The 26,018-nt window shown below is 43.4% G+C and overlaps 1 protein-coding gene across 1 annotated transcript in view; it reads right to left on the bottom strand.

Annotated features, from left to right (window-relative positions):
• Positions 1-6,475: 6,475 nt before the first annotated feature.
• Positions 6,476-26,018, bottom strand: part of LOC139232711 (protein YIPF5-like) — an 80,506-nt gene continuing 60,963 nt past the window's right edge. The window contains exons 5-6 of the mRNA XM_070863206.1: positions 19,902-20,083; positions 6,476-6,760 (exon numbers count right to left, since the gene is read on the bottom strand). Of these exons, the coding sequence (XP_070719307.1) occupies positions 6,598-6,760; positions 19,902-20,083 (345 nt within the window). The 3' untranslated portion in view covers positions 6,476-6,597. The remainder of the gene's footprint in view (positions 6,761-19,901; positions 20,084-26,018) is intronic.

Raw genomic sequence — 26,018 nt, 5'->3', positions numbered from 1 at the left:
GCGTTCACAATTGCTTCCGTCTTCGCGTTGGTGGGCATGATGCTGTGCACCGCAATCCGCCTTCACAGGAACTCCACTTCAGGCTCCAGGAAAACGCACTTCGAGCGTTTTAACCTGAGCCCCACGTGGTTGAGTCGACTGAGAACCTCCCCCAGCTGCTGCAGATGCTCGACTGTGTTCCGAAATGTGACCATGATTTCATCCTGGAAGACCACAGTGTGCAGACCGACTTCAGTAAGCTTTCCCTGTTTCTCTAGAATATTGCTGCCGCCGATCGGATTCCAAATGGGCATCTGTTATAAACAAAAAGACCTTTGTGCATGTTGATGCAGGTGAGGGCCTTCGATGATTTCTCCAGTTCCTCTGTCATGTAGGCTGAAGTCAGATCCAGCTTCATCTATGTCTTTCCTCCCGCCAGCGTTGCAAAAAGGTTGTCAGCCTTTGGTAGTGGGTATTGGTCTTGCAGGGAGAAACAATTGATAGTTACTTTGTAATCTCCACAGAGTCTGACGGTGCCATCTCCCTTGAGGACTGGGACGATAGGACGGGTCCACTCGTTGAACTCGATCGAGGAAATGATGCTCTCTCTTTGCATCCGATCTAGCTCAATCTCTACCTTTTCTCTCATCATGTACGATACTGCTCTCGTCTTATGATGGATGGGTCGCGCCCCCGGAATTAGGTGGATCTGCACTTTTGCTCCTTGGAATTTCCCGATGCCTGGTTTGAACAGCGAAGGAAATTTGTTTAAGACCTGGGCACATGAAGTGTCGTCAGCGGGCGATAGCACTCAGACGTCGTCCCAATTCCAGCGTATCTTTCCCAGCCAGCTCCTGCCGAGCAGCGTGTGACCTTCGCCTGGTACCACCCAAAGTGGTAGCTTGTGCACTGCTCCATTGTAGGAGACCTTTACGGTACAACTGGCAATTACAGGAATCAGTTCTTTCGTGTAAGTTTAGTTTTGTGCGAACTGGAGTTAAGACTGGCCTTGAGGCCTTGTTACACCACAACCTTTCGAAAGTCTTTTTGCCCAAGATGGACTGGCTCGTGCCTGTGTCTAGCTCCATTGACATCGGGAGTCCATTTAGTTCAACATTCAGCATTATCAGGGGACAAGTCGTGGTGAATGTGTGCACCCCGTGTACCTCTGCCTCCTCGATCTGAGGCTCTGCTTCGTCATGATCTTCCTTGGATCTGTCCTCCTCTGCAACATGTGGTTTGCAGGTTTAACAGGCTTTGCAGCTCGCTTGCACACTCGTTGGAGGTGTCCCATTGTTCCACAGCACTTGCAAACATACTCTTTGAATAGGCATTAATGGAAATGATGATCACCCCCGCAGCGCCAACAAGGTGTTAATGGCCTTGCATTCATCACCCTTGATGGTGGACTCTGAGATAGCTGCGGACGTGTAGCTGCAGGTATGTGTGACCTGCCCTGTACGTTACGATTCGAAAACAACATCACTTTGTTCACAGTATTTATAGCAGCACGTGTGCTGAGGGATTTGTTTCATCTTGTCACTGGTGGCAATGAACGCCTGGGCTATTGTTATGGCCTTACTCAAGGTTGGGGTCTCTACAGTCAAAAGTTTGCGAAGTATGGTTTCGTGGCCAATGCCAAGTACGAAAAAGTCTCTGAGCATGTGCTCCAAATGTCCTTCAAATTCACAATGTCCTGCAAGACGTCTTAGCTTGGCGACATAACTCGCCACTTGCTGGCCTTCAGACCTTCTGTAGGTGTAGAACTGATACCTCGCCATCAGAGCGCTTTCTTTCGGGTTCAAATGCTCTCAGACCAGTGTGCACAATTTGTCGTACGATTTCTCCATGGGTTTCGCTGGAGTGAGCAGACTCTTCATGAGGTCATACATTGGTGCCCCACAGACAGTGAGGAGAATTGTCCTTTGTTTGGCAGCACTCTCTTCCCCATCTAGCTCATTGGCCACGAAGTATTGGTCGAGTAGCTCCACAAAAGTTTCCCAATCATCTCCCTCCGAGAATTTCTCCAGGATGCCCACTATTCTCTGCATCTTTGGGTTCGCTATCTGTATCTCATTGCCAGTTGTAGTGTATGGAGAAAGAGTCAGACTGAACACTGTGAGCTCAAAGTAAAGTGTGACCTTAGTCTTTTATTGCAGGTCTCCAAAGTGCCTCTCCAATCTGTGAAGCCTCCTTAAATATCTGTGCTCCCAAGGGATTATGGGATCCCTTGGAACTCTAGGGGATGAGCCCTCTGGTGGCTGTACAGAGTAAATACAAGTATACATATATAACACTGTCTGCCTCCTTTTTTAAATAGGGGAGTTACATTTGCGGTTTTCCAATCTGCTGGGACCCCCCCAGAATCCAGGGAATTTTGGTAGGTTACAACCAATGCAGCCACTATCTCTGCAGTCACTTCTTTTAAGACCCTAGGATGCAAGCGATCAGGTCCAGGGGACTTGTCCAACTTTAGACCCATTATTTATCTGAGTACTTCTTCTATAGTGACAGTGATTGTTTTAAGTTCCTCCCTCCCTATTGCCCCTTGATTATCCATTATTGAAATGTGTCGCAATGAGAGGCCTTGCACACCCAACAGTGTTGCTAAGTGCCGCTGCAAAACCCAACTCGAAACTCACGAACGGACGCAGGGGACCTCACCGCCCCATTTCATGCTGCTCCGGGCAAGACCCGGAGCGCACAGGACCAGAAAATCCAGCCCATACACTACAAATGCGAAACAAATGTGCAAATAATTACCATGGATGTGACGTCACACTATTGAAGCACATTCAGACACCGCTTATAAATAATACAATAACATTGTTCAGCAACACCAGTTTTTCGTACCCACTGTCTAAACGGGCTATTCAGAAAATATTTCTTCACATCACTGCCCATGTCTTTTATTTTTCACAGATTTAATAATGATTGCTGTGCTATCTCCATGTTTAAAGAAAACCCGCATGATAATGTTGTTACTGCTAGTGGAATACTTGTAAAGATTAACCGCTATCAACCATCGTTACTAGTCTCTGACGGTTTGCCCATGTTCCTATCTTTAGTTTTTACACTAATGACCACAAAGTACAACCAAGCAGCATCCACCCCTTAGTTCCAAGTTTTCTGTACACAGCCACCTCTACCTCTTCACTGTCTCTCTCAAACTTCACTGCCTTTATGTAGTCAGATTGCTCATTTGACATCCAACCTTCGATGATCCAAAAATACCTCTAGTTAAACTGATGTAGAGGCAGCTCAATTTCCCGTGCTTTGATTGGTCATTTCCATCATCAATCATCATCAGTCACACCCGGTTTGAGGAAATGGTGGGCGGCGCCATCAGCACGTGATGACCAAGGTTGTTTACTGCAAACATCAGCCGCACCCGTGATAACTAATTATAATAATTGAACATTTTATTCGGGGACTGGTTTCCAGAACCGGGGTCTCTTCCGGGAACATTGTTGCCCAGGGGACTGTAGTGGAAAATTAGTGCGTATGGTCACCCTACTCTAAGGAGAACAATCCCAGCTTCTCCATGCTCTCCACATAATTGAAGTCTCTCATCACTGGAACCATTCGAGGTACAAGGCCTTGATATCCTTCTTAAAGTATGATGCACAGAATAGACACAATACTTCAGCTAAGGCCTAACCAGTGACTTATAAAAGTTTGACGTAACATCTTCGTTTTTGTACTCTATGCATCTATTTACAAAGCCCAGAACCCCACTTTTTTTCCGATTTTTAAAAAAGTTTTTTTAATGCAGTGACAGGATCGGTCCAAGTCAGCATGGATTTATGAAAGGGAAATCATGCTTGACAAATCTTCTAGAATTTTTTGAGAATGTAACTAGTAGAGTGGACAAGGGAGAACCAGTGGATGTGGTATATTTGTACTTTCAAAAGGCTTTTGACAAGATCCCACACAAGAGATTGGTGTGCAAAATTAAAGGACATGGTATTGGGGTTAATGTATTGATTTGGATAGAGAACTGGTTGGCAGATAGGTAGCAAAGAGTAGGAATAAATGGGTCCTTTTCAGAATGGCAGGTAGTGACTAGTGGGGTGCCGCAAGGTTCAGAGCTGGGACCCCAGCAATTTACAATATACATTAATGATTTAGATGAAGGAATTGAATGTAATATCTCCAAGTTTGCAGATGGCACTAAGCTGGGTGGCAGTATGAGCTGTGAGGAGGATGCTCAGAGGCTGCAAGGTGACTTGGACAGGTTAGGTGAGTGGGCAAATGCATGGCAGATGCAGTATAATGTACATAAATGTGAGGTTATCCACTTTGGTGGCAAAAACAGGAAGGCAGAATATTATCTGAATGGTGACAGATTAGGAAAAGGGGAGATGCAATGAGACCTGGGTGTCATGGTATCAGTCATTGAAAATTGGCATGCAGGTACAGCAGGCGGTGAAGGCGGCAAATGGCATGTTGGCCTTCATAGAGAGAGGATTTGAGTATCGGAGCAGGGAGGTCTTACTGCAGTTGTACAGGGCCTTAGTGAGGCCACACCTTGAATATTGTGTACAGTTTTGGTCTCCTAATCTGAGAAGGACATTCTTGTTATTGAGGGAGTCCAGCGAAGGTTCACCAGAATGATTCCCGGGATGGCAGGACTGACATATGAAGAAAGACTGGATTGACTAAGCTTATATTCACTGAATTTAGAAGAATGAGAGGGGATCTCATAGAAACATATAAAATTCTGACGGGATTGGACAGGTTAGATGCAGGAAGAATGTTCCCGATGTTGGGGGAAGTCTATAATGAGGGGTCACAGTCTTAGGATAAAGGGTAAGCCATTTAGGACCGAGATGAGGAGAAACTTCTTCACTCAGAGAATTGTGAACCTGTGGAATTCTCTACCATAGAAAGTCATTGAGGCCAGTTCATTAGATATATTCAAAAGGGAGTTAGATGTGGTCCTTACAGCTAAAGGGATCAAGGGGTATGGAGAGAAAGCAGGAATGGGGTACTGAGGTTGCATGATGCAGGCTCGAATTGCCTACTCCTGCACCTACTTTCTCTGTTTCTATGCTAATTATGGTTTAAAATAAACTTATCGTAGTGGGGAGGGTTTTTAACAATAACATGTGTTTTTAAAATGTTATTTTACAATGTTTTTGTGTGTTTTAATACTCTTACGCCTGTAACAGTAGGCTCTGCGCCTACTTTTATCAGGCACAAGAGTTTTGAGGACATTTGCTGGGCAAGATATGCGTAAATCCCACAATGTCCTCACTCCCGATATGCACGAGATCTGTCAAGCCAGAAACTTGACAGATTGGAAAAGCCGGTTTTCAGCGCATGCGCATTGTGCACTGAAAGCCAGCTTTTCTGATGCCTTCCCGGGTCCGTAGAAACTCCGTACGGACTCGGGGGGGCTGGGATTTCAGGGCCACTATAGTTGTCCATTAATTAGCCATTAAACTCGCCACAGAAAGTTAAATCCCCTTGTAACGAAGTGATAAGTGTTAATGACTGCCAATCAACTCCTCTGGCACCAAACATTAACTATCACAAGTGCAGACTATTATTCCTTCAGGTTTTGAATTTTTCAGAGAGATTTTATAAATGTCAAATTTTAAATTTTACTTTTTTTTCTTACACTTCTTTTCTGTTTTTTTTTTCTCTCTGAATCCAATCTTTCTTTCCCTCTTTATTTCTCTTTCTGTACCTGATTTGACATTGAATTCACCCTCTTTAATTTATCCTCCTTTTCATTCCTTCCTGTGTTTATTTCCCAATCCTTAAATCTCATTGGTTAAGAAGATACCCTATAGGTTGCTTTGTTCACTCAGATCCCTCGCTGCGCCGTTATGAGCTCACACTTTCAGCAAATTTGTGGTTATGAATCTTTTGAGCTGAAGGACGCTGGGGCAAGTCTAACGGCAGATGCCTTTCGATGCCCTTTTGATGCTACAGCAAAATCTGGCCCATTATCACCTAACTTATTATGACAATTAACTAACTTTTATGCAGTGTAAACATAAGTCATCATATTGTCTCCTTGAGGTTGTCTGTCTCCAAGATGGCATACCTGGTTATGGGAGATTGGAACTGAGTGAATTATATGCAACTGGCTCAATAATCTGATTGCTGAATAAAGCAGGTCTATAGTACTTGGAGTGACTGCCCAGCCAGCTTGGCTCAGTGATGGTGGTCAATTTACCACTGAGATTCTTCTGGATTAGTTCCAAATAACTCTGCACAATAAATAGGGCTTACCAGTGCTTTTTGTTCATTAAACTGTAGCAGTCCCCCGTGCACACTTCAAGAAGGAGAGTAAGCCAACCTGTGCCTAAATTTCTTGGGTTTAAATAGTGAGGTGTGACCCTATGGGAAGAGAGTGTACACTCCAAAGCAGGCAAACAGAAACACTACTAATGCAGATTTATCAGTAGTATGGTGTGGATACTCTTGGTGATGGATGTCAGATCACCCAGCTAGCCCAAAAACAAAAGAGCGTAGAAAGTGCTTTAAAGGTAACCATGCTTTTATTGGTAAATACATTTCTGAATCCCAAAATTGCATAAATAAAAACATAATGTACAATTAAAGCAAAATTGAAATTGTACATTTAGTGTTGAAACTATGAATTTAGAAAACTGTCAGAAGTGCAAAAATCCCATACAGTAAGGCACAAGGATAGGCGACAAGAAGCTGTTGTCCCTCCATTGCCAACGTAGAGATAAACATTTTTGAGGCTGACAGACTGCACCATCCAATGACAATCAAAGCGAGCAGAATCCCAATCGCTCCCCTGAGATTAACAAGACAGAACACAATATCAGAAAGACTTTACCAGTAACGCATACTAAATATTAAATAAATCTTCTGAAATTTGCATAATTTCTTTGAAGTTCAGTTCTCTGCAGTTCAGTTTAAGGAATTAATCAAGATTGGTATACCACAGTCTAATCAACAAGTGAGGAATGACAAGAATGGGAGTTTTGTTTTCTTGTCTTTAGTCAATGCCGCTGTTGAAGAAATTAAATGAAGAAATCAGAAAATAGGTTAACTCAAAATCAGAGTATGTTTTGTGAGTAAAATTTGATAATTAGTTTCTTTCTTAAAGCTGGAGCCTGGAAATTATAGTGAGATGTTATCATATGAACATCAAACACAATCGCATGAGTATCCTGCTCATTTTAAATGTGTTAACACCATCATTAAAATAGTGATATTATTAATTTGATATTAGCAGCCGTACAATAACATGACCTACAGTGATTTCCAGGCTGATGAATTGTTCAAACCATTGATTTCACCCTTTTACTTAGAGAACTCACCCAAAATGCATAGTTGGACCTTTTGTTATGTAACTCTTCAACCTATTTTCAAACTGTGATCTTTCCTCTGTTGTTCCCTGAAGAACACACTTCCACATTTATTCAGAACCCCCCCCACCAGCAATTAAAAGACAACTTTTATGAAGGATTATTGGTATGTGATCGATCTTCCTTTCTTTCTTTTTTTCCTCCCCTCCCCGCCCTCTCTTGAATCATGCTCACGAGAAAGTGTGTACAATTATTTCATTTAGGACCCTTACACTCAGCAGAGACAGGAGACTTTTATTGTGCAAGTGAAGTTTGAATTTGAGTTCAGATCCTTGAGGTGAAAAGATACTGTGCTGACCCACTGTATTAACCCAAATATAGCAGTTTTCTGTATTATATGCATTATATATTGGTAAAACATCCACATATTACTGTCACCCAATGTTTTCCTGCACAGTTCACTGATCTTTTATATTCCTCCAGTACTCATCAGCAATTATCTGTCCTACTATATATAGAACAGGAATTAAGGAGCTATCTACAGGTGAAAATCCATTACCCAAATGCAGATAATATAACAGAATCAATCTTAGCAGGAATCTAATCTCCAAAAGTCAGATTTATGCAATCAGAACTGTTGCAATAACTGATGTGTTTGCATATCAGAACTGAAAGGAGTAATGATATCATGTCACAAGTTGTTTTCATTTGTATTTGCTGCTGAAGCTATTCAAATAAAGATGGAAAGGAATTCAAAACCAGTCTTGGTTGGAATATTCTCTTCAAATGGTTTACCAGATAGCATTTAATGGCACTGTTATATGGCAAGTAATGATTTGACACTAGTACCTGTTCAGAGCAAAGTGGTGTTGTGTACATGTGCTTATATAGATGGGCAGAACATCTAGAAAGAAAGAACTTGCATTTATACAGCACCTTTCACGACCTCAGGACATCTCAAAGTGCTTTACAGCCAATGAAGTATTTCTGAAGTGTAGTCGCTGTTGTAATTCAAGTGGTTCAAGAAGGTGACTCACCACTATCTTTTCAAGGACAATTAGGGATGGGCAATAAATGTTGGCCTTCCCAGCAACGCCCGCATCCCATGAATGAATTTTTTAAAATGTAGGCAACATTACATAACAAGGTCCCACAAACAGAAATAGGCCACGAGGGCAGCGTGGGACCGGGACTGCAGCCCAGCACCCAAAACGGATGGCGGCCTGGACCACGCTAGGGCCGCTTTTCTGGAGTCGACCGAGAGTAAGCAAACCAGTAAAGATGGGGACCATTTAGGTATAAGCACCTTTGTGTTTCATTAGGAGACTGCTGCTTGTCTACCTTTTACAGATGCTATATGGGTAAAGTGAGCTACATTATCAACCTGACACATACTAATCACCACAAAATAGTCAAGTAGTGAAGTGAATTACTTACTTCATCTTTAGCACCAAACAAGAGCAATGGCTATATTATCTTAAATTAATCTCATTAATTATTTTTTGAATGTATTTTTTTCCTCAGCTCTTTACATTGGTTTACTTACTAGTGGAGTTGTTCTACATTTTGTTTAAATATATTTGAGAAACCTGTATTCATCCAATGACTGTTGGTGTAATTGTATAACATTCAGTACAGTATAGTTACACACCTGGGGATCAGGATGGTTTGTTCGTGTGGTAGTAATTTGGCAGAGGCAGGGTAGCCTGCCAATGTCCCTGTTATTTTGATGATAAATATTCCAAATATTTGAATAAAATGTTGTTAGAAGTACACAACAGGATTTCTCTTGACAACTGAGTATTGTGTGAAAAATATTCAACTGGCAGAATACTGTAAACACTTAAATGCAGCAGCAATTATGTATTTTCAGATCCAGTACATACTACAGCACAGAACAGGCTCACTCTACGACAGGCCAAGGCAATTTGTTTCCCTTTCAGTAGCAGCAGAATGGAAAAATGAGCAATTACACACTGTAAAGGGAAAAAGGTGTTTAGAATCTGGCTCTCTTTGCTCTGGGTTCCAATTAACAGAATTAAACAGCATGTTCTCTAACATCAATTAAGAACTGGTAGACGGAGATATTAGGATTGACAGATAAACAGCAATGTTGATATAGATTGCGAAAGCATTTAAATACATGGAGCAGGACTCATTTTTAAGGGAAATCTACTTCAAAATAAATTATGAATAATGGCAGAGCGAGGTGGTATCTTCGAAAGACTGTAAGTTAATTTTGACATAAAAAAATATAAGTAAGCTTCTGTCATAAGAACAAGAGTAGGCCATTCAGTTCATCAAACCAGTTCCACCATTAAATTAGATAATGGCTGATCTGTATCATAACTTCATCTACCCACCTATCATAACCCATAATACCCTTGGCTAACAAAACAAATCTATCAATCTATGTCCTGCTACACAGTTACATAAGAACATAAGAATTAGGAGCAAGAGTAGGCCACATGGCCCCTCGAGCCTACTCTGCCATTCATAGGCAGTCCCTCGGAATCGAGGAAGACTTGCTTCCACTCTTAGAAGGAGTTCTTAGGTGGCTTTACAGTCCAATACGAGAACCACAGTCTCTGTCACAGGTGGGACAGATAGTCGTTGAGGGAAGGGATGGGTGGGGAGCCTAGTTTGCCACACGCTCCTTCCGCTGCCTGCGCTTGATTTCTACATGCTCTCGGCAATGATACTCGAGCTCAGCGCCCTCCCAAATGCACTTCCTCCACTTAGGGTGGTCTATGACCAGGGACTCCCAGGTGTCAGTGGGGATGTCGCACTTTATCAGGGAGGCTTTGAGGGTGTCCTTGTAATGTTTCCTCTGCCCGCCTTTGGCTCATTTGCCGTGGACGAGTTCCGAGTAGAGCACTTGCTTTGGGAGTCTCGTGTCTGGCATGCGAACTATGTGGCCTGCCCAGTGGAGCTGATAAAGTGTGGTCAGTGCTTCAATGCTGTGGATGTTAGCCTGGACGAGGACGCTAACGATTGTGCGTCTGTTCTCCCAGGGGATTTGCAGGATCTTGCGGAGACATCGCAGGTGGTATTTCTCCAGCGACTTGGGGTGTCTACTGTACATGGTCCACGTCTATGAGCCATACAAGAGGGCGGGTATTACTACAGCCCTGTAGACCATGAGCTTGGTGACAGTTTTGAGCGACTGGTCTTCAAACACTCTTTTCCTCAGGCGGCCGAAGGCTGCACTGGAGGCGGTGTTGGATCTCGTCGTCGATGCCTGCCCTTGTTGATAGGAGGCCCCCGAGATAGGGAAAGTGGTCCACGTTGTCCAGGATCACGGCTGATCAACCTCAACTCCACTTTCCCGCCTGATCCACATATCCCTTGAATTCATAGAGTCCAAAAATCTATCTATCTCAGCCTTGAATATACTCAACCACAGCCCTTTAGGATAGAGATTCTAAAGATTCACAACCCTCTGAGTGAAAAAATTCCTCCTCAGCTCAGTCTTAAATGGATGACTCCTTATCCTGAGACTGTGTCCCCTAGTTCTAAAGTCTCCAGCCAGGGGAAACAACCTCTCAGCATCTACCTTGTCAATCCGCCCTCAGAATCTGATATGTTTCAGTGAGATCATAGAATCATAGAAATTCACAGCACGGAAGGAGGCCATTCAGCACATCGTGTCTGTGCCAGCCCAAAAAGAGCTATCCAGCCTAATCCCACTTTCCAGCTTTTGTAGGTTGCAGCACTTCAATTGCATATGCAAGTACTTTTTAAATGTGCACATCCTTTCAGGCAGTGAGTTCCAAACCCCCACCACTCTCTGGGTGAAAACATTTCTCCTCAACTCCCCTGTAATCCTTCTGCCAATGACTTTAAATCTATGTCCCCTAGTTATTGGCCTCTCTGCTAAGGGAAATAGGTCCCTGCTGTCTACTCAATCTAGGACTTCATAATTTTATATACCTCAATCAAATCGACCCTCAGCCTCCTCTGGTACAAAGCAAACAACCCCAGCCTTATCAATTTTTCTTCATAGCTAAAATTTTCCAGTCCTGGCAACATCCTCGTAAATCTCCTCTGTACCCTCTCCAGTGCAATCACATATTTCCTGTAACATGGTGAGCAGAACTGTACGCAGTAGTCTAGCGGTGGCCTAACGAGCGTTTTATACTGTTTAAGCATAGAAATATAGAAACAGAGAAGATAGGTGCAGGAATAGGCCATTCAGCCCTTCGAGCCTGCACCACCATTCAATAAGATCATGGATGATCATTCACCTCAGTACCCCTTTCCTGCTTTCTCTCCATACCCCTTGATCCCTTTAGCCGTATGGGCCATATCTAGCTCCCTCTTGAATATATCCAATGAACTGGCATCAACAACTCTCTGCGGTAGGGAATTCCACAGGTTAATAACTCTCTGAGTGAAGAAGTTTCTCCTCATCTCAGTCCTAAATGGCTTACCCCTTATCCTTAGACTATGTCCCCTGGTTCTGGACTTCCCCAACATCGGGAACATTCTTCCTGCATCTAACCTGTCCAGGCCCAGTCGATCCAGTCTCTCCTCATAGGTCAGTCCTGCCATCCCGGGAATCAGTCTGGTGAACCTTCGCTGCACTTCCTCAATAGCAAGAACATCCTTCCTATGATTAGGAGACCAAAACTGAACATAATATTCCAGGTGAGGCCTCACTAAGGCCCTGTACAACTGCAGTAAGACTTCCCTGCTTCTATATGCAAACCCCCTTGCTATGAAGGCCAACATACCATTTGCCTTCTTCGCCGCCTGCTGTACCTGCATGCCAACTTTCAATGACTGATGTACCATGGCACCCAGGTCTCATTGCACCTCCCCTTTTTCTAATCTGCCACCATTCAGATAATATTCTGCCTTTGTGTTTTTGCCACCAAAGTGGATAACCTCACATTTATCCACATTATGCTGTATCTGCCACACGTTTGCCCACTCACCTAACCTGACCAAGTCACCCTGCAGCCTTTTAGTGTCCTCCTCACAGCTCACACCGCCACCCAGCTTAGTGTCATCTGCAAACTTGGAGCTATTACACTCAATTCCCTCAGCCAAATCATTAATATATATTGTAAATAGCTGGGGTCCCAGCATAACCTTCCTGCTCTTATATTCTATACCTCGGCTAATAAAGAAACATTTTCCTCTTGCCTCTCATTCTTCTAAACAGAGAGTATAGGCCCAATCTACTCAATCTCTCCTTATTGAACAACCCTCACATCCCAGGAATCAATCAAGTGAACCTTTATTGCACTGTCTCTGAGGCAAGTATATCCTTCCTGAGATAAGGAGACCAAAACTGTGCACAGTACTCCAGGTGTAGTCTCAACAAAGCCCTATACAATTGTCGCAAAACTTCCTTACTCTTGTACTCCAACCCACTTGCAATAAAGGTCAACATGCCATTTGCCTCCCTAATTGCTTGTGGTAACTGCATGCTAATTCTCTGGCTGCAATTTTGCCGGCGCTCAGCAGATGGGATGGGTGGCAGGTCAGCTGTGACATTTAAAATGATTGACAGCGGGTTGGGAAGCTGCTGTCAAAATGCACACACCTGCATTTCCAGATGTTGGGTCTGCCAGCACTGAGCAGACCCGATAGGCAGCGGCAGGGGACCCAATTCAAATCATTAGTAGCTTGTTCACAGCCACTTAATGCTTTTTTCCCCAGTTTATTGAATTTGACAGATCGCCCACCGATTTCCCGCTATGCCTAGACGTTGTCTGTAAAGCGGAGGTGGAATGTCAGTGACAACTGAATCAGCTGATGAGTTGACAGCTTCAAATATCAAGTCAAAGCTCCCAGCTGATTGAAAAATGATCCCTTAACCACTAACTCCTATAAACTCCATTTCTACTACAAATTCAGGATGCTGCAAGTCTTTTACATAAGTCTCCATCCAGTTTGACCTCATTACCTCTCCCACCATTGACAGATCGCTTCTGTCATCTCTACTTCACCTGCCATCTATTCCATCAGCATGGGTGCAATTTATACTCTTTCACCTTGGTCTGACCACAATCAGCCCCAACACCAGCATCACCAGGCACACCAGCAGCACCAACAACCACACCGACCTCCGTAATCACCTGGTGAAGCACAGGACTGAGGGCATCAGCACCAATCACATTGCTGCCTGAGATGGCAGGGATGGCCTCACCGTGTCCACATTTACTTCACTTGATGCTGTACACCCTGGCTGTCACATGATGTGGCAAGTAGGTACCACCCCACACCAATAACGTAAAGCATCCTGACTATGTCCAAGTCATTTATTTCACACACTCTTCACCATTGAGGGAGGGGGGGGGGGGGGGTGGTGGTATTGTTATGTCTCACCATTCACTGCAACTCACTAAGCCACTTCCAAACATGCACACAAATTTGTCCAACAACGCAAAATGTTGAAAATAAAGATTTCAATGTTTGACAGCATGTTAACAGAAACTTCTCATGAACATTTGATAAAACATAAGGACATAAGAAATAGGAGCACATGTAGGCCATTTGGCCCCTCGAGCCTGCTCCAGATCATGGCTGATCTGATTATGGACTCAGCTCCACTTCCCTGCCCACTCCCCATAACTCTTTATTCCCTTATCGCTCAAAATCTGTCTATGTCCACCTTAAATATATTCAGTGACCCAGCCTCCACAGTTCTCTGGGGCAGAGAATTCCACAGATTAAAACCCTCTGAAAGAAGAAATTCCTCCTCATCTCAGTTTTAAATGGGCGGCTCCTTATTCTGAGACTGTGTCCCCTAGTTTTAGTTTCCCCTATGAGTGGAACTATCCTCTCTGCATCCACCTTGTCGAGCCCCCTCATTATCTTATATGTTTCGATAAGATCACCTCTCATTCTTCTGAACTCCAATGAGTATAGGCCCAACCTATCTTCATAAGTCAAGCCACTCATCTCCGGAATCAACCGAGTGAACCTTCATTGAACAGCTTTCAATGTAAGTATATCCTTTCTTAAATACGGACACCAAAACTGTACGCAGTACTCTAGGTTTGGCTTTACCTGTACAATTGTAGCATGACTTCTCTGCTTTTATACTCTATCCCTCTTGCAAGAAAGGCCAACCTTTGCCTTCCTGATTACTTGCTGTACCTGTATACTAAATTGTGTTTCATGCACAAAGACTCCCAGGTCCCTCTGTATGCAGCACTTTGCAATTTTTCTCCATTTAAATTACAATTTGCTTTTCCATTTTCTCTGCCAAAGTGAAAACCTCACATTTTCCCACATTATACACCATCTGCCAATTTTTTGTCCACTCACTTAGCCTGTCTACATCCCTTTGCACATTTATTGTGTCCTCCTCACAATTTGTTTTCCCACTCATCTTTGTATCAGCAGCAAACTTGGCTACATTACACTCAATCCCTTCATCCACGTCATTAATATAGATCGTAAATAGTGACTACCCTTGTGTGTTGTTAGTTGGTATGATTCCACCAGGATGAGGGTGAGTGTGAGGGGTGGCTAGTGAGATGGGGAAGTGTTAATGTCGATAGAGAGGGATGGGTAGAGTTGCAAGGTAAGTTGGTGTGAGTAACTATGTGCAGGAGTAGGGTACGGGAGGCAGAGTGATGGGGATTTGATGAGTGGCACAGTAGGATGAGGTTGAGTGTAGCGTTTCAGTAATGTTTTATGATCTATTGAGATCATTGGTTTGCGCCAATGCAGCCTGGTCCTCCTGACACCATCCCTGCTTGTCCCCTCATGTGCAATGTGCAAACAGGCTGCGTTGGTCTCTTGGGGAGGTCTCTTCCATCCATTGGAAGGGAAGAGAACCTTCCTGCAGCTGTGAATCCCTCCAGAAGCATATGGAGGGAGTCATGGGAGAGCCCGGATGCAGCCGTGCACATTTGTGCAGTGCTTGTCAGTGTTTGCAGCACCTCAAAGCTGTAGAAGACTGACAGCACAAATGTTAAAATAAATTTGTGCATCGTACCTTTAAGGAAGCAGGCTGATGACGCATCATCAGATGACATCATAGAAACAGAGAAACATAGAAAATAGGTGCAGGATTAAGCTATTCGGCCCTTCGAGCCTGCACCACCATTCAATATGATCATGGCTGATCATGCAACTTTAGTACCCCATTCCTGCTTTCCCTCCATACCGCTTGATCCTTTTAGCTGTAAGAGCCACGTCTAACTCCCTTTTGAATATATCTAATGAACTGGCCTCAACAACTTTCTGTGGTAGAGAATTTCACAGGTTCACAATTCTCTGAGTGAAGAAGTTTCTCCTCATCTCGGTCCTAGGTGGTTTACCCCTTATCCTTAGACTGTGAACCCTGGTTCTGGATTTCCCCAACATCAGAAACATTCTTCCTGCATCTAACCTGTCCAGTCCTGTCATAATTTTATATGTTTCTATGAGACCCCTCTCATTCTTCTAAATTCCAGTGAATACAAGCCTAGTCGATCCAGTCTTTCTTCATATGTCAGTCCTTCCATCCCGGGAATCAGTCTGGTGAACCTTCGCTGCACTCCCTCAATAGCAAGAATGTCCTTCCTCAGATTAGGAGACCAAAACTGTACACAATATTCAAGGTGTGGCCTCACCAAGGCCCTGTACAACTGCAGTAAGACATCCGTGCTCCTATAATCAAATCCTCTCGCTATGAAGGCCAACATGCCATTTGCCTTCTTCACCGCCTGCTGTACCTGCATATCAAATTTCAATGACTTGATGTACCATGACACCCAGGTCTTGTTGCACCTCCCCTTTTCCGAATCTGTCACCATTCAGATAATATCCTGCCTTCCTGTTTTTCCCACCAAAGTGGATAGCCTCACATTATCTACATTATACTGCATCTGCCATGCATTTGCCCACTCACCTAACCTGTCCAAGTCACCTTACAGCCTCTTAGCACTCTCCTCACAGCTCACACCATGACCCAGCTTAGTGTCATCTGCAAACTTGGAGATATTACGTTCAAATCGTTCGTCTGAATCATTAATGTATATTGTAAATAGCTGGGGTTCCAGCACTGAACCTTACGGTACCCCACTGGTCACTGCCTGCCATTCTGAAAAGGATCCGTTTATTCCTACTCTTTGCTTCCTGTCTGCCAACCAGTTCTCTAGCCACGTCAATACATTACCCCCAATACATTGTGCATTAATTTTGCACACTAATCTCTTGTGTGGGACCTTGTCAAAAGCCTTTTGAAAGTCCAAATACACCACATCCACTGGTTCTTCCTTGTCCACTCTACTAGTTACATCCTCAAAAAATTCTAGAAGATTTGTCAAGCATGATTTCCCTTTCATAAATCTATGTTGACTTGGACCGATCCTATCACTGCTACCCTCCAATCAATAGGAACTGATCCAAAGTTGACAGACTGTTGGAAAATGATCACCAATGCATCCACTATTTCTAGAGCAACTTCCTTAACTACTCTGGGATGCAGACTATCAGGCCCTGGGGATTTATCGGCCTTCAATCCCATCAATTTCCCTAACACGATTTCCAGACTAATAAGGATTTCCTTCAGTTCCTCCTTCTCGTTAGACACTCGATCCCCTAATATTTCTGGAAGGTTATTTGTGTTTTCCTTAGTGAAGACAGAACCAAAGTATTTGTTCAATTGGTCTACCATTTCTTTGTTCCCCATTATAAATTCACCTGATTCTGACTGCAAGGGATCTACATTTATCTTCACTAATCTTTTTTTCCTCATATATCTATAGAAGCTTGTGCAGTCAGTTTTTATGTTCCCTGCAAGCTTACTCTCATACTCTAATTAAACCCTTTGTCCTCCTCTGTGGAATTCTAAATTTATCCCAGTCCTCAGGTTTCCTGATTTTTCTGGCCAATTTCTATGCCTCTTCCTTAGATTTAACACTATCCCTAATTTCTCTTGTTAGCCACGGTTGAGCCACATTCCCCATTTTTTTTACACCAGACAGGGATGTACAATTGTTGTAGTTCATCCATGTGACCCTTAAATGTCTGCTATTGCCTATCCACCGTCAACCCTTTAAGTATCATTTGCCAGTCTATTCTAGCCAATTCACGTCTCATACCATCGAAGTTACCTTTCATTTTCAGGAAACTAGTATCTAAATTAGCTGTGTCACTCTCCATCTTAATGAAGAATTCTACCATATTATGGTCAATCTTCCCCAAGGGGGCTCGCACAACAAGATTGCTAATTAATCCTCTCCCATTACACAGCACCTAGTCTAGGATGGCCAGCTCTCTAGTTGGTTCCTCGATATATTGGTCTAGAAAACCATTCCTTATACACTCCAGGAAGTCCTCGTCCACTGAATTGCTACCAGTTTGATTAGCCCAATCTATATGTAGATTAAAGTCACCCACGGTAACTGCTGTACTTTTATTGCACGCATCCCTAATTTCCTGTTTGATGCCATCCCCAACCTCACTACTACTATTGGGTGTTCTGTACACAACTTCCAATAGCGTTTTCTGCACTTTGTTGTTCCATACAGATTCCACATCATCCAAGCTAATGTCCTTCCTTACTCTTGCATTAATCTCTTCTTTAACAGCAATGCTACCCCACCTCCTTTTCCTTTCTGTCTATCCTTCCTGAATATTGGATGTTGAATTCCCAGCTATGGTCACTCTGGAGCCATGTCTCCATAATCCCTATTACATCATATCGTTAACAGCTATCTGCGCAGTTAATTCATCCACCTTATTACGAATGCTCCTTACATTGAGACACAGAGCCTTCAGGCTTGTTTTTTTAACACTCTTTGTCCTTTTAGAATTATGTTGTAATGTGGCCCTTTTTGATTTTTGCCCTTGATTTCTCTGCCCTCCACTTTTTCTTATCTCCTTTCTACCTTTTGCTTCTGTCCCCATTTTACTTCCCTCTGTCTCCCTGCATAGAACCCATCCCCCTGCCATATTAGTTTAAACCCTCTCCAACAGCACTAGCAAACAATCCCCCTTGGACATCAGTTCCTGTCCTGCTCAGGTGCAGACCGTCCGATTTGTACTGGTCCCACCTCCCCCAGAACCGGTTCCAGTGTCCCAGGAATTTGAATCACTCCCTCTTGCACCATTCCCCAAGCCACGTATTCATCTTAACTATCCTGCTATTTCTACTCTGACTAGCACGTGGCACTGGTAGAAATCCTGTGATTACTACCTTTGAGGTCCTACTTTTTAATTTAATTCTTAGCTCCCTAAATTCAGTTTGTAGGACCTCATCCCATTTTTTACCTATATCGTTTGTACCTATGTGCACCACGACAATTGGCTGTTCATCTTCCCCTTCCAGAATTCCCTGCAGCCGCTCCGAGACATCCTTGACCCTTGCACCAGGGAGGCAACATACTATCCTGGAGTCTCGATTGCAGCCGCAGAAACGCCTATCTATTCCCCTAACAATGGAATCCCCGACCACTATAGCTCTCCCACTCTATTTCATGCCCTCCTGTGCAGCAGAGCCACCCATGGTGCCATGAACTTGGCTGCTGCTGCCTTCCCCTGATGTGTCATCTGCCCCAACAGTACCCAAAATGGTATAGCTGTTTTGGAGGGAGGTAACCGCAGGGGACCTCTGCACTATCTTTCTTCCACTGCTCTTCCTGATGGTCACCCATTCCCTCTCAGCCTGTGTAACGTTTACCTGTGGTGTGACCAACTCACTAAACCTGCTATTCATGACATCCTCAACATCGTGGATGCTCCAGAGTGAATCCATGTGCAGCTCCAGTGCTGCAATGCGGTCTATCAGTAGCTGCAGCTGGACACATTTCCTGCACACATAGTAGTCAGGGACACAGGAAGTGACCCTGATTTCCCACATAGCACAGGAGGAGCATGACACGGGTCTGGCTCTCCAGCCATAACTTAACCCTTAAATTAACCTAATTTGGCAACAATGCCAAAGGTTACCTACTGATAAGAAAAGAAAAAGAAAAAAGATAAAATACTCACCAATCCACCAGCCAATCACTTACCCGCTTGGCGTCACACTTCGATTTCCTTTACTTCTTTGTTTAGTTTCTGCCCCTGGTGCAGCTGGCCTCCTCGACTGCTGCTACTCCAAGCTTCCGCCTCCCTTTACCCTCCCGCGCCGCGCCGCTCTCGCGATGCTGGCTCCCTTCAATTGGGCGGGAAACACGCTGGGTGGGCTTAACAGACCAATCAGGGGAAAGTCATGTTGGAGACCGGGATGGAGCCAGCAGTGGGGCTGTGACCCGTCACCAACATCACCCGCCCCGGACCCAGTGCAGCAAGGAAAATCGCAGCCTCTGTGTTTCCTTTACAAGGACACCTGAACACCAACATTTAATAGTTTCTCATTGTTTAAAAATATTCTGTTTTTCTATTCTTCAGTTGTCCATTAATTTTGTGCAATACCCAAAAATTAAATCTTGCGTTTAGTGTTTATACTTCCGGCCATCATACACAATTCTTTTCATTGTTTAGTCTGCAAGGTCACCAGAATAGACAAGACCGCCACCTAGAGTCGCTGCAGGGGAAATTCAGCCACCTGAGATTTTGATTTCAGGAACGAGTTCAAACTTTGACAGAAGTACTTAACAGTTTAGCAAAATCAATTTTGCACCAATCAACCTCAGATGTTTATCCCTGATTACTAATTTGTATACTTACTGGAGTGAAAAAAGTACTGCACAGCCAGAGAGAATGATCATTGGAAGGAGACAGTAGCCCAGGACACTGGCCACACAGCCATATGAGACCCCTGTAACACTCATCAGGTTCAGTAGTGCATGAATCGCCAAACACCCCAAAACACTGATTCCATAAACACAGCCAAATTGTACTTTACCAGCCTGTAATAAAAAGTAGAAATGAATTATTCATCGTTAACTTAGGACCTATTGTTGCTAACCTGTGGAACTAGAGAATGTTAAAGTTGAACAGAAGTGTATTAAAAGGAACCTTAGGAAAATTCTAATTTTAAAAATTGCGTAACAGGATTGGACAGTGCAGGGAATTAGAAAACTGTGATTTTACATCCAGGCTATACTGATAGAATGAAACTCTCCTCTAAACAAACTAAGCATGTGAATAGAACAGATGACTTTCAATAAAGTAAAGTACTACACATAGGAATAAATAAACGGGTGACATAAACACTCCATGAATGGTGCCAAAATAATTAAGGGTGGAAGAGATCCTTGGCCATAGTAGACATGACACTCAATGCGGGTAATTTAAACACTTATCGCGGGGCGAAACACAGGTGATAACAAATTGGACTCCGTTTTGTACCTCACTTAAGTGTTTTTCCTATTACCTGTTTTTTGCCCAAGGATAAAAGTTAAAATTACCTCCAATAGTTCATAGAATCATAGAGCTCAGAAGGAGGCCATTCAACCCATTGTAACTGTGCCAGCTCTTTGAAAGAACTATCCAATTAGTCCCACTCCCCTGTTCTTTCCCCATAGACCTGAAAATGTTTCCTTTCTCAAATATATATCCTATTCCCTTTTGAAAGTAACTGCTGACTCTGCTTCCATCACCCTTTCAGGTAGTGCATTCCAGATCATAACAACTCGCTGCAGAACAGCAACGAACAAAGTAAATACTGAATAGCTTAAACAATTGAATATAAGTTGTAACAAATCATGCTTAGTTTGTACAGTGGTAAAGTCAGAATAGCACTTGAGTACCTAGTTCTACAAACACAATGGTGGCATTCCAACACCAGAGGTGGTGTAGAAAGAGCCATTATAGTGACAGAGGATTGAATTATGTCTGGAGAAACATGGTCGTTTCAGCATTCAAAGGAGGAGGTTGACATGGGGATCTTGTAGAGGTATGAAAGATTGTAAATGATACAGTAAGATTAAATTCAGAACATTACTTCAAACAAAACCATGATAGTATGACAAAGGGACACAGGTTCAAATTAGTAAAAAGTACATATAGGACTGATATCAGGAAGTTCATCACACAGAGTGATCAAAATATGGGATGGACTTGTGTGTGAAGTAGTAGAGACGAAAGCTCCAGAATAATATAAAAACAGTTGGATGATATGATGGAGATGAGACCTATACGATTTTTTTTTAGTTGGATGATCTAAGATGGGAAGAATGACTTTCCTCATCCTCAGCTATCTTATGACCTTGTGATGTAAGGCTCTGAAGTGAAATTAGTTTGGTCAGTTCTCAAACTGATTCCTACGATCTGCAGTAAAACACCCATTTATTTGCCTGAAATTGTCGTGAATGCTGCTGCTATAAAAACCTGGATAGCCTAAGTGAGATACATTAAGTAATAATGTTTAATTTGGACTGACCAGGTTACACCTGCTGCACACAACGGGCACTCTGGTTTGGTATCCTGAGGAATTTGGAGTGCTTTTCCACATGTAGTGGTGCTTCTAATTTTCAAGGAAACCTCAGCATCCAGGGAAATGTTTTATGATAAAATAAATGGATGAAAAATCATGGGCAGCACCCATTGGTGTTCCAGTATGTGCTATTACATAACATTAATAGCACAGAACAGGCCATTTGACCCAACAGGTCAATGTCAGTGAATATGCTCTGCAAAAGCCTCCTCCCACCCTTTTTCATTTCACCCTATCAACTATTCCTTTCTCCCTTGTGTTTATCAAGCTTTCCCTTCAATGCATCTCTGCCAGTCTCCTCAACTACTCCCTGTGGTAGCGAGTTCCACATTCTAACCACTCTCTGGGTAAAGAAGTTTCTCCAGAATTCCCCATTGAATTTATTAGTGAATATCTTATATTTATGGATCTTAGTTCTGGTTTCCACCGCAAGTGGAAACATCTCCTCTATGGCTACCCTATCAAACCCTTCTTAATGAAGACTTTGCATCTGTTTTCACAAAGGAAAGGTGCAATGTAGATACCACTATCGAGGAGGAGTGTGAAATTCTGGATGAAATGAACATAGTAAGCGAGGAGGTATTCAGGGGTTTAGCAGCTTTGAAAGTAGATAAGTCCCCAGACCCGGATGAAATGCACCCAGGCTGTTGAGCGAAGTAAAAGAGGAAATAGCAGAGGCCTTGACCATAGTTTTCCAGTCCTCTTTGAATTTGAGCATGGTGCCGGAGGACTGCTAATGTGGTACCCTTGTTTAAGAAGGGAGAAAGGGATAGGCCGAGTAATTACAGGTCTTTCAGCCTAACCTCAGTGGTAGGAAAATTATTGGAAAAAATCCTGAAAGACAGGATAAATCTACATTTAGAAAGGCAAGTATTAATTAGGGGCAGTCAGCACAGATTTGTTAAGGGAAGATCGTGTTTGATTAATCTGATATAATTTTTCAAGAGGTACCCAGAAGGGTCGATGAGGGTAGTGCATACGATGTAGTGTATATGGATTTTAGCAAAGCTTTTGATAAGGTCCCAAATGGTAGACTGGTCACGAAGGTTAAAGCCCATGGGATCCAGGGCAAAGTGGCAAGTTGGATCCAAAATTGGCGTAGAGGTAGGAAGCAAAGGGTAATGGTTGATGGATGTTTCCAGTGGGGATCCGCAGGGCTCAGTACTGGGTCCCTTGCTTTTTGTGGTATACATCAATGATCTAGATTTGAATATAGGGAGTATGATTAAGAAGTTTACAGATGACACTAAAATTGGCTGTGTGGTTGAGAGGAAAGTCATGGACTGCAGGAGGATATCAATCTACTGGTCAGGTGGGCAGAACAGTGGCAAATGGAATTTAATTCGGAGAAGTGTGAGGTAATACACTTGAGGACTGCTAATAAGGAAAGGGTATACACATTAAACAGTTGGCCACTTAGAAGTGTAGATGAACAAAGGGACCTTAGAGCGCTTGTCCACAGATCCCTGAAAGTAGCAGGCCAGGTGGATAAGATGGTTAAGAAGGTATACGGAATGCTTGCCTTTATTGTCCGAGGCATAGAATACAAGAGCAGGGAGGTTATGCTTAAATTGTATAATATTCTGGTTAGGCCACAGCTGCAATACTGCGTGCAGTTCTGGTCGCCATATCATAGGAAGGACGTGATTGCGCTAGAGAGGGTGCAGAGAAGATTTACTAGGATGCTGCCTGGAATGGAGAATCTTAGCTATGAGGACAGATTGGATAGACTGGGTTTGTTCTCATTGGAACAGAGGAGGCTGAGAGGAGAGCTCATTGAGGTGTATAAAATTTTTAGGGGCCATATGGCCCCTCGAGCCTGCTCCAACATATAATATGATCATGGCCAATCCGATCATGGACTCAGCTCCACTTCCCTGCCCACTCTCCATAACCCCTTAATCCCTTATCGTTTAAGAAACTGTCTATTTTTGTCTTAAATTTATTCAATGTCCCAGCTTCCACAGCTCTCTGAGGCAGCGAATTCCACAGATCCACAATCCTCTGAGAGAAGAAATTTCTCCTCATCTCAGTTTTAAATGAGCGGTCCCTTATTCTAAGATTATGCCCTCTAGTTCTAGTCTCCCCTATCAGTGGAAACATCCTCTTTGCATCCACCTTGTCAAGCCCCCTCATAATCTTATATGTTTCGAGAAGATCACCTCTCATTCTTCTGAACTCCAATGAGTAGAGGCCCAACCTACTCAACCTTTCCTCATAAGTCAACCCCCTCATTTCTGGAAGCAGCCTTGTGAACCTTCTCTGAACTGCCTCCAAAGCAAGTATATCCTTTCGAAAACATGGAAACCAAAACTGCACGCAGTCTTCCAGGTGTGGCCTCACCAATACCCTGTATAACTGTAGCAAGACTTCCTGCTTTAATACTTCATCCCCTTTGCAATAAAGGCCAAGATTTCATTGGCCTTCCTGATCAAGTGCTGTACCTGCATACTATCCTTTTGTGTTTCATGCATAAGTACCCCCAGGTCCGGCTGTACTGCAGCACTTTGCAATCTTTCTCCATTTAAATAATAACTTGTTCTTTGATTTTTTTTCTGTCAAAGTGCATGACCTCATACTTTCCAACATTATACTCCATCTGCCAAATGTTTGCCCACTCACTTAGCCTGTCTATGTCCTTTTGCAGATTTTGTGTGTCCTCCTCACACATTGCTTTTCCTCCCATCTTTGTATCATCAGCAAATTTGGCTACATTACACTCAGTCCGTTCCTCCAAGTTGTTAATATAGATTGTAAATAGTTGGGGGCCCAGTACTGATCCCTGCGGCACCCCACTGGTTACTGATTGCCAACCCGAGAATGAACCATTTATCCAGACTCTCTGTTTTCTGTTCGTTAGCCAATCCTCTATCCATGCTAATATATCACCCCTCAGTCTTTCCTTTTCTAGAGAAAAGAGCCCCAGCCTGTTCAATCTTTTCTAACAGGTATAATCTCTCATTTCTGGCATCATCTTAGTAAATCTTTTGTGCACCTACTCCAGTGCCTCTATATCCTTTTTATAACATGGAGACCAGAATTGGTCACAGTACTCCAAGTGTGCCTAACCAAGGTTTGATTCAAGTTTAACATAATTCCTCTGCTTTTCAATTATATCCCTCTAGAAATGAAACCCAGTGCTTTGTTTGCTTTTTTATAGCCTTATTAATCTGCATCACTACTTTTATTGTTTTGTTTACCTGTACTGATTGTCAGACAGGAACTGGTTGTCAGACAGGAAGCAAAGAGTAGGAGTAAATGGGTACTTTTCAGAATGGCAGGCAGTGACTAGTGGGGTACCGCAAGGTTCTGTGCTGGGGCCCCAGCTGTTTACATTGTACATTAATGATTTGGACGAGGGGATTAAATGTAGTATCTCCAAATTTGCAGATGACACTAAGTTGGGTGGCAGTGTGAGCTGCGAGGAGGATGCTATGAGGCTGCAGAGTGACTTGGATAGGTTAGGTGAGTGGGCAAATGCATGGCAGATGAAGTATAATGTGGATAAATGTGAGGTTATCCACTTTGGTGGCAAAAACAGAGAGACAGACTATTATCTGAATGGTGACAGATTAGGAAAAGGGGAGGTGCAACGAGACCTGGGTGTCATGGTACATCAGTCATTGAAGGTTGGCATGCAGGTACAGCAGGCGGTTAAGAAAGCTAATGGCATGTTGGCCTTCATAGCGAGGGGATTTGAGTACAGGGGCAGGGAGGTGTTGCTACAGTTGTACAGGGCCTTGGTGAGGCCACACCTGGAGTATTGTGTACAGTTTTGGTCTCCTAACTTGAGGAAGGACATTCTTGCTATTGAGGGAGTGCAGCGAAGATTCACCAGACTGATTCCCGGGATGGTGGGACTGACCTATCAAGAAAGATTGGATCAACTGGGCTTGTATTCACTGGAGTTCAGAAGAATGAGAGGGGACCTCATAGAAACATTTAAAATTCTGACGGGTTTAGACAGGTTAGATGCAGGAAGAATGTTCCCAATGTTGGGGAAGTCCAGAACCAGGGGTCACAGTCTAAGGATAAGGGATAAACCATTTAGGACCGAGATGAGGAGAAACTTCTTCACCCAGAGAGTGGTGAACCTGTGGAATTCTCTACCACAGAAAGTAGTTGAGGCCAATTCACTAAATATATTCAAAAGGGAGTTAGATGAAGTCCTTACTACTCGGGGGATCAAGGGGTATGGTGAGAAAGCAGGAAGGGAGTACTGAAGTTGCATGTTCAGCCATGAACTCATTGAATGGCGGTGCAGGCTAGAAGGGCTGAATGGCCTACTCCTGCACCTATTTTCTATGTTTCTATGTTTCTATGTTACTCCTAGATCCCTCTGCACCTCTACACAATTAGACACATTTTCCAAGGAGTATGTGGCCTTCTTAGAAGGGGTTTTATCC

The sequence above is a fragment of the Pristiophorus japonicus genome, chromosome 2 (assembly GCF_044704955.1).
Source record: "Pristiophorus japonicus isolate sPriJap1 chromosome 2, sPriJap1.hap1, whole genome shotgun sequence".
Classification (NCBI taxonomy): Eukaryota; Metazoa; Chordata; class Chondrichthyes; family Pristiophoridae; genus Pristiophorus; species Pristiophorus japonicus.
Note: the sequence above shows the minus strand (reverse complement) of the source record. Positions and strands in the feature narration are given on the sequence as shown.